Source organism: Oncorhynchus kisutch, unplaced genomic scaffold, assembly GCF_002021735.2.
Source record: "Oncorhynchus kisutch isolate 150728-3 unplaced genomic scaffold, Okis_V2 scaffold2122, whole genome shotgun sequence".
Taxonomy (NCBI): domain Eukaryota; kingdom Metazoa; phylum Chordata; class Actinopteri; order Salmoniformes; family Salmonidae; genus Oncorhynchus; species Oncorhynchus kisutch.
The window spans coordinates 20,934-30,363 of record NW_022264067.1 but is presented as its reverse complement, the minus strand read 5'-3'; the positions used below and the strand labels follow the sequence as shown (position 1 = coordinate 30,363).

Below are 9,430 nucleotides of genomic sequence, written 5' to 3'. Positions count from 1 at the left end.
GCATGTGAAATCTTCTGTAAAAAGGGCATTGGAAATGCATTTCATATGGAATCGCATGATGCTCAGTGTGTTTATTCCCTCCGTGCACAGCTAGCTAGTATAATTGTATCACAGTAATGAGGTGAAGGTGGCGGCAATACCCATTAGGGTCAGTAAGGGAAGAAGGAGGACGTGCTTAACTCAACTCCCTTCCGTAAACCATTAAAGGTGCTTGGAACCAAAAATAGATTTTTGTTTTGTATGATACCCATCAAGGACGAGACTGGCGAGGCCACCTCCAAGACTATGGTGGACATCAACACCCAAGGTCATCCTTGAGTGACCGAGGTCATGAACGCTGGAATGTATTTATTTATTTTTTCTTCCATGGTACATTGTCAATAGAGATCGCTTTCCTACCCCCTCCTCCAGGTTTGGTGACTGGACCAACCAGACCCTCAAGACTGCCATGGGCAAGTCCCTTTATTTGGTACCAGGAAGGATGGGAGAACAACCTGAAGGTAAGTCTCTCTTTGCACACGACAGCAGCATCCAGGCCTCCACCTAGTACGGAAGGGAGCCGCAGCTGTTGACTGAGGTAAGCAATGCAATTGTTATTGCACATACTGTAGTCTTTCAAATTTTTGAATAACGTACTTTCTGATCACTGAAACCCCACCTGATATGTTTGAACCAGATCAGAACGCCTTGGAGGACCACCTTCCTAGGAAATATAATTGTATTTATTCCTGTTCTCAATCAAGGTGAGACTGGACAAGGCGCAGGTGGAGAGCTACAGGAGCAGAATCGAGAAGGGGACCAAGTGCTATGACTTCTGGGCAAATGACTTGGTTTGGAAGAAGGACGAAAGGAAGGCGAGACCTGGGGAAAACCTCGCTGCTCTTTCGCTCCTAGCTGGGGTCACCATCTGTTAAAGTGAAAATTTAAAATCTCAAACATTTGCATACAAAACAACCTGAAGCTACTTCAAATCAAATGTATTTGTCACATACACATGGTTAGCAGAAGTTAATGCGAGTGTAGGGAAATGCTTGTGCTTCTAGTTCCGACAATGCAGTAATAACCAACGAGTAATCCAACCTAACAATTCCAAAACTACTACCTAATACACACAAGTGTAAAGGGATAAAGGACATGTGCATAATGATGGTACAGAATGGCATAGGCAAGATGGTATAGAGTACAGTATATACAGTGGGGAGAACAAGTATTTGATAACCTGCCAAATCGGCAGTGTTTCCTACTTACAAAACATGTAGAAGTCTGTCATTTTTATCATAGGTACACTTCAACTGTGAGAGACGGAATCTAAAACGAAAATCACGTTATGATTTTTAAGTCATTAATTTGCATTAATTACTTAAAGCAGGGATTTTAGCCCACTCCTCCATACAGACCTTCTCCAGATCCTTCAGGTTTCGGGGCTGTCGCCGGGCAATACGGACTTTCAGCTCCCTCCAAAGATGTTCTATTGGGTTCAGGTCTGGAGTCTGGCTAGGCCACTCCAGGACCTTGAGATGCTTCTTACGGAGCCACTCCTTAGTTGCCCTGGCTGTGTGTTTCGGGTCGTTGTCATGCAGGAAGACCCAGCCCCTTACTGAGGGAAGGAGGTTGTTGGCCAAGATCTCGCGATACATGGCCCCATCCATCCTCCCCTCAATCCGGTGCAGTCGTCATGTCCCCTTTTCAGAAAAGCATCCCCAAAGAATGATGTTTCCACCTCCATGCTTCACGGTTGGGGTGGTGTTCTTGGGGTTGTACTCATCCTTCTTCTTCCTCTAAACACGGCGAGTGGAGTTTAGACCAAAAAGCTCTATTTTTGTCTCATCAGACCACATGACCTTCTCCCATTCCTCCTCTAGATCATCCAGATGGTCATTGGCAAACTTCAGACGGGCCTGGACATGTGCTGGCTTGAGCAGGGGGACCTTGCGTGCGCTGCAGGATTTTAATCCATGACATGTTCTCAGTGTAACCTGTGTTTGCTTGTTTATGTGTCTGTCTCCTACCCTGTTCCCTTTAACTCTGCTCCTGTTCTCAAGAGCGCAGCAGTGCCTGGACTTTGCAGTCCCCCTTCCGAGACTGGCTGCCTGTTGAGAACAAGGGACAGGCAGAACCTCCCACCCACACAGCAACCACCTCCTCTATATTCCACAAACCAGAATTCAGTATTTTATCTATGATTGCCATGTGAGTGTACAGAAAATCAGTGGAAAAAATTTTATGACACAACTGTACCAAAAACGATAAACTTTAATGTATGAAAATATATTGACAGGTTGGGTTTCACAAGGTGTTCATTATTGGAAGCTGTAAGGTATCCTTTGATGGCATTTATTTGTTCCAGGTTATTCATTGTTGTATCCTTGGACCTACACCAGATGATTATATATGTATTCAACCACAAGGGTGTATTAAATGAGAGAGAGGGGGGGGGAATCATAATAGAGGACTACTGAAATGGTATTATTTCAGTGTAGATGAGGGCAGGTTAAATAAAAAGATGACAGCCAGACAAGTCAGTGACTGAATCAAAAGGATTTACATCTGAATGGAGTGGACATAAGCTTACTTTGTGATCTGTAAGGTAAGTAACTTTAATGTGTCAAGCAGAATACATGTTTTCTTTGCCATTTCCCGAAACGTAGCAACGTTTAAGACATGGATTTCATGTTGTAATGTTGACTTGGTACCCCAAAAAGTAGTTTGAATGAACGTTTCCATGTTACAAGCTAAACAAAGCTTGTTTAAACAGAGAAATTGTCGCAGAAATCAGCCTTGTTTGCATAGCGACGAAGAAAAGAACACAATTTAGGCTGTGATCTTAAATTCTAATCACTCCGTCGATATAGCAATGGACGCTAATAGTCGATCGAATCCCATTGTGACGCAGTGGGGGACAGTATTTGGCATGACAGGCCCCCATTGAATGTATTAGTCTCTCACTCATATAGCAAAATGTGTACAATTATTGGAAATTGGCTTTAAAACCGCAAAAATGTCTCTACACCTTATGGCAAAATGATGACACAATATGGAAGTCCCCGCACCACAATGCTCATTCCGTTGGGCATGCACAAATAGGTTGTTGATTGCGCTCACAGAAAAAAGTGTGTAACTTTCCCTTAATCAGATTCTAGTTTCCAAATAATTCATTTAGTGCAACGATTTCATTAATGTATCAGTTTTGATTCCACAAGACACGAGCCAAGCTGATTCAAATTGTTCAGCACCGCATGACGTTTCACAGTTCAGCACCAGGATGTGGATAGCACACATGACATCATTGCCATTACCTCACGCTTGGTTTTGCAGGGGTCCTCCAATGTGCAAAGAAAACTACCCAAATGAATTTCCCAAAAGGAATCTGGTACATATGTTTGTGTGAAGTAACTATTTGTTCATTCATTCTCAAAGGGTATATGGTAACAAGGCTTGTTGATGCTTATATACACATGCTCTGCTAAGACCCGCTCAAGCCAGTGTCAAAAAGCCTCAACTTTTTTCCAAAAGCAAATTCCATCATCTCATACATGCCAATCAGCCAACAGGCTTACATAGGCTTTTAGCAATTATTGTTGGGGTTCTTATAATGGGGTAGACTCTGGCAGAGAGAGAGAGAGGCACTATCGATGCTACTGGTCGATGTTTGAAAAGAATACAGGAGCAGTGTAGGAATGAGCTTAACAAAAATGGCTATTCCTGCAGGTGATATCCAGTCAAAAGTTTGGACACACCCACTCATTCCAGGGTTTTTCTTTATTCTCTACTATTTTCTACATTGTAGAATAATGACGACATCAAAACTATGACATAACACATATGGAATCATGTAGTAACCAGAAAAGTGTTAAACAAATCAAAATTTATGTTATATTTGAGATTCTTCAAAGTAGCCACCCTTTGCCTTGATGACAGCTTTGCACGCTCTTGGCATTCTCTTATCCAGATTCATGAGGTTGTGTTGTGGCAAGGTAGGGGTGGTATAAAGTAGATAGCCCTGTTTGGTAAAAGACCAAGTCCATTTATTTGACAAGAACAGCTCAAATAAGCAAAGAGAAATGACAGTCCATCATTGCTTTAAGACATGAAGGTCAGTCAATGCGGAACATTTCAAGAACTTTGAAAGTTTCTTCAATTGCAGTCGCAAAAACCATCAAGCGCTATGATGAAACTGGCTCTCCCGAGGACCGCCACAGGAAAGGAAGACCCAGAGTTACCTCTGCTGCAGAGGATAAGTTCATTAGAGTTACCAGCCTCAGAAATTGCAGCCCAAATAAATGCTTCACAGAGTTGAAGTAACAGACACATCTCAACATCAACTGTTCAGAGGAGACTGCGTGAATCAGGCCTTCATGTCAAACTGCTGCAAAGAAACCACTCCTAAAGGACACCGATAAGAACAAGAGACTTGCTTGGGGCAAGAAACACGTGCAATGGACATTAGACCGGTGGAAATCTGTCCTTTGGTCTGATTAGTGTGTCTTTGTGAGATGCAGAGTAGGTGAACGAATGATCTCCGCATGTGTGGTTCCCACCATGAAGCATGGAGTAGGAGGTGTGATGGTGCTTTGCTGGTAACACTGTCTGTGTTTTATTTAGAATTCAAGGCACGCTTAACCAGCATGGTTACCACAGCATTCTGCAGCGATACACCATCCCATCTGGTTTGCACTTAGTGGGACTATCATTTGTTTTTCAACAGGACAACGACCCAACATACCTCCAGGCTGTTTGACCAATAAGGTAGAGTGATGTAGTGCTGCATCAGACCGCCCTGGCCTCCACAATCACCCAACCTCAACCCAATTGAGATGGTTTGGGATGAGTTGGACCGCAGAGTTAAGGAAAAGCAGCAAACAAGTGCTCAACATATGTGGGAATTCCTTTAAGAATGTTGGAAAAGCATACCAGGTGAAGCTGGTTGAGAGAAGGCCAAGAGTGTACAAAGCTGTCATCAAGTTTAAAGGTGGCTACTTTGAAGAATCTAACATATATTTGGTTTCGTGTAACACTTTCTTTGGTTACCTCATGATTCCATATGTGTTATTTACAGTTTTGAGGTCTTCACTATTATACAAGAAAATAGTCAAAATAAAGAAAAAGCCTTGAATGAGTAGGTGTGTCCAAACTTTTGACTGGTACTGTATATATGTATATATGTTAACTTTTTATAGATTTGTTACATTTTCACAAAAGTTGTGCTATAATAGTGGACCAATAGAGCGCCTGTAGCACAGGCAAAGATATTTTTCCAGCACCCCAATTGAAAATAACATTCATTAAAAGTACCCTGCACCAACAAACTTCTTCCCGTGGCTATACGTTTTGGTTTTTGCCCTAACACAACACAGCTGATTCAAATGATAAAAGCTTGATGATTAGTTGATTATTTGACCGGTTAAAGGATGAGAGAGGGAGGGGTCTGACTGGATGGGTCCTTAAAAAAGGAGAGCAGGAAGCAGTAGAACTCAACTCACAAACAGAGCGCTGACATGACCAGACTACAGGTGAGAGTTCAACATAGTCATCTAGTACTGTATCTGCTTTCATCCCAAATGGTAACCTATGTGGTACACTACTTTTTACCAGGACCCATCGGGCACATGTGACCCTGTTCAAATGTAGTGCAGGGGTCTCCAACAGGTCATAGTAGTTTGCCAAACAATTCAGATTTTAAAAAAATATATTTTTTCACGTGTTCAACTGTCAAACAAATCTCAAGTATCAGACACTGCAAGTTACTAAATCAACACGACTTGACGTTATCCCACCTCTGGTTAGTTAACTATTGGCTTAAAACGTCACATTTAAAACCATATCTGCCAATTTCCAGCAATATTGCCTTGTCGCTCACTCCCTGTGTAGCCAGTTGATGCCTAGTGGGTTGCCAGATTCTTTCACAACTAAGTATTAACTGCAAGGTATACTTGTCAAAAGTATAGAAATGGTATCTTTTGTTATTTGCAAACCTTGCCATGAAATGAGCATCAATTGGCAATACAGAACCATCGCTAGTTACTTTTCTTCCAGACCTAAAAGAAATGGTATTCTGATGTGATTTAAGCACTGCCATGGACTCAGAACATTACATTTTGTTCTCCATTACCAATTGTAATTGAGTGGCAAACCAGGAAATTGAACTGAGAACATTTATGAAAATGGCTGTAATTTGGGGTTTAAAATCACAGCTTTTTTTATAGGGCCCCTTTAGTAGTTTATTACTCATTTTACTGTGTCTATTGCCAGACCGGTACACTGAAGAGTTGTAGGGCAGAGAAGAATGAGCCTATTTGAAAGAAGTCGCTTGCGACGTGTGTATTAATAAAAGGTAGCTCATGCCAGGCAAGTTGAGTCTCCTGCTCTAGAAAAATGTACTTTACCAGCCAATTTCATTTGCAAAAAGGTGACTTACTAGGTGTGCCATGCATCGGGGTTAGTTATCTAGGGTGCTGTTTCGGGGAGAACCCAAGAGCATAGACTTCTCCTTATTCCCGTGTGCCAGGCTAATCTACTCTGTGGTGGAAGAGATGATACCTGGTATTCCTTAGCCCTTCATTAGTTGAATGTGTTAAGTGGACTTGCTGGGGTACTCGAGGAGAGGTTGGGGAAACACTGATGGCTTATCTCGTGTGTCTCTCAGGAGACTATCACCATGGCGATGTTGACCCTTCTACTGCTTCTCAGCGCTGCCTTTACACTGGGCGACAGAATGACTGCGCGCATAGCAAGTAAGAGTCAGCCTCACACTTTACATCACGAGTGTCAAACGCATTCCACGGAGTCTCTTGCATCTGCAGTTGGCTTACCTTTCAATGAAGACCTAGACAACCAGGTGAGGGGAGTTCCTTACTAATTAGTGACCTAAATTGATCAATCGAGGGAGGAGCGAAAACCTGTAGACACTCTGTGCTCTGTGGAATGAGTTTGTGCTTTACATCATTGATTGTGTATGTTTTGTTGTAGTGTGGCATGACTGATCTCCAAATGTTATTTTTGATGCAAGGGTCAGTCTGGACTATCCTTTAAAGTCGGCTGCAATTTCGGAACCCTCCCTGTCTTCTCCTTTCAGATGATTTGGTGACATTTGCAGCAGACCAAAGAAACCCATGCCCCAGAGGCTGGTTCCAATTTAATTCACGCTGCTTCATGTTTGTCAAAACTGCAAGGACATGGCCCAATGCAGAGGTATAATGCTTACTTAGTTTTTTGAGTTAAAGGTGCTTTGGCCTTATTTTAACAGGCGCCTCATGTAAAATACTGAACGTCCCCTTAATATGCTGTAATTGCAATTTTCTATAGGCTTTTCAATATTGTGTGGAGTTGGGCCCTCTTGTATATTAGAACCCTCAAGGCATGGGTTAAGACTGAGATGAACTAATTCCTATATTTGAGATTCCAGAAGACAAATTCTCAGACTGGACAACTGACTAATGCTTCCATTATGACATGTCTTTGTCTCTGTGTACTGCTTGCTCTAGCGCCACTGTCAGTTACTTGGACAAAAACTGAAGCCTGTGTACAACACTGTAAAGTACCTTGGCGCAAACCTGGCATCTGTGCACAGCTATGAAGAGTCCCAATTTCTACAGGCGGTGGTGTTGATCACGACTGGCAGTTTCCCTCTTACCTGGATTGGCGGATTTGATGCTGTTCAAGCAAAGGTGGAAAAGGTACCCAAAGTGAAGATGCCTTAATACTTAAGACTAATAAAACCATCAGCTCGGAGTAGGTGTTAAGACACTGGTCAGACAACTCTGTGCCAGGAGTAATCAACTGGCCAGTTTCTCAGCTGGTAATGACCACAGTTTGAGGTACCGCAGAGGAAAGATTGACATTCGCAACTCGAGTTCTACGTGGAATTTGGATATTACCATTTTAATAACTGTAAATTGCTTTGGCACAGTAGGCATGAAGTTACTTGCCTACCTTTTAACCAGACACTATTCAAGTAAACATGGCCCAATGTCATCTCTTTAAACTGATATTAATGTGACTTTAAGTATTTAGGCATGTGACCTATGCCTCGTGAAGTCATTGTCAAAAGCAAAAGAAATACTGTTGGTTGTAGGTCTAGATTTGAGTTGAGCATCTCGAAATATCCAGAGCAATTGCCACAGATGATCCATTAGATGATCCATTAGATGATCCATTAGATGATCCATTAGATGAACCAGATACTCCATTGGCCTCTAACGATGTGAAGAGTCTGCAATGTCGGGCAGATTCGAGGGACAGGCACAACTCGGAGAGAAATGTTTTTCTCAGTTTCTGGCATGTCATGTGTGCTACTTGTATCAGTACTCGTAACGACCTAAGCATTACAAAACGTATATATTTGCTCAAATAAGCCATTATGTTTTTCGTTAATTAAATTTGCCATCTTATTGACGGCCATACAAAAACGAGTTGCTTGGTGACCAGGAAAAACGCTACCCGCTTGAGAAGGCAGATTTTGGGCTTATAGTTATCCTTCTCGCTTCGCCTCTTCCTCTTTGCTATGGCGCAGAAACGACTTACTAGCTGTCTTTTTCTAATTTTGGGATTTCTAGAAATGTGTATCAACACTTGTGTATTTTTTTCACCCAACAGTTCCAGTGTCAGTCTGCACGTTTTGCTAGTGGTGGCTTTTACCGTTTTGTTGGAGGAAAGACCATGAGTGTTGTATTTTAGAAATTGTTCAGCAAGCACATGTAACATTTGATACTGAGATCTCACTACTTCCACACAGGACAGGCTATGGTTCTGGAGTGACGGCTCCAAATTTGATCACGAGAGCTGGGCTGAAGGGGAGCCGAATAACAACAATGGTGCCAGAGAGCCATGTATTCATTTCAACTTTGGAGGTACATTATCATTCATCAAATTAAACTTTTTTGAGTAAGTTTAACAAATAAATGTGAGCTACTTTTCTCTTTTCGAGTGTACATCGAGAGGTAATTTCTATTTCGTGTTTCCTCTTAAGCTGAAAACGGCTGGAACGATGTCTCATGTGGAAAGAGCTATCCCTCCGTGTGCTCCATAAGAACCTGTTTAATCCTTCAAACTGTCAATTGAAACAGAAAATGCTACTCTGGTGTCAGCATCCTAACTGCAAATGTTTCATGTTATAGTGAATTACTTTGAAGGTATTTGTTGCTGTAAAATACATTTGACTTGTTGTGTAACTATTGTAGCTTGTTGTCAATAAAACTGGTGTACGTATTTAATCTCATGAGTCGTTATTTAACATTGCTTCACTTTGTTTCTTGAAGATGCAGTCTGGGTGTCCAGTGGGCATTTCAATTCTTTGATCCATTGTTTCTTGAAGAATAGAATTCTCTTAGGACCCAAAAAGTTGTAAAAAAAATGTGGTCTCACTGTCAACTGCGTTAAATTTCAGCAGACTTAACATGTTTAAATATTTGAGATTCAAAAACAAACATAAACT

The 9,430-nt window shown here is 41.8% G+C and overlaps 1 protein-coding gene across 1 annotated transcript; it reads left to right on the top strand.

Annotated features, from left to right (window-relative positions):
* The first annotated feature begins 5,385 nt into the window (after window positions 1-5,385).
* On the top strand, window positions 5,386-9,209 carry LOC116369278 (ladderlectin-like). The gene is made up of 6 exons (XM_031819400.1): window positions 5,386-5,510; window positions 6,644-6,731; window positions 7,073-7,188; window positions 7,482-7,673; window positions 8,732-8,846; window positions 8,966-9,209. The coding sequence occupies exons 1-6, from the start codon at window positions 5,496-5,498 to the stop codon at window positions 9,055-9,057; spliced, it is 618 nt and encodes a 205-aa protein (XP_031675260.1). The 5' UTR covers window positions 5,386-5,495; the 3' UTR covers window positions 9,058-9,209.
* The last annotated feature ends 221 nt before the right edge of the window (window positions 9,210-9,430 follow it).

Coding starts and splice junctions, on each gene's coding strand:
- LOC116369278 (XM_031819400.1), top strand. Junction 6,732..7,072: donor AATGACTGCGCGCATAGCAA/GTAAGAGTCAGC, acceptor TTCTCCTTTCAG/ATGATTTGGTGACATTTGCA. Junction 7,674..8,731: donor TTCAAGCAAAGGTGGAAAAG/GTACCCAAAGTG, acceptor ACTTCCACACAG/GACAGGCTATGGTTCTGGAG.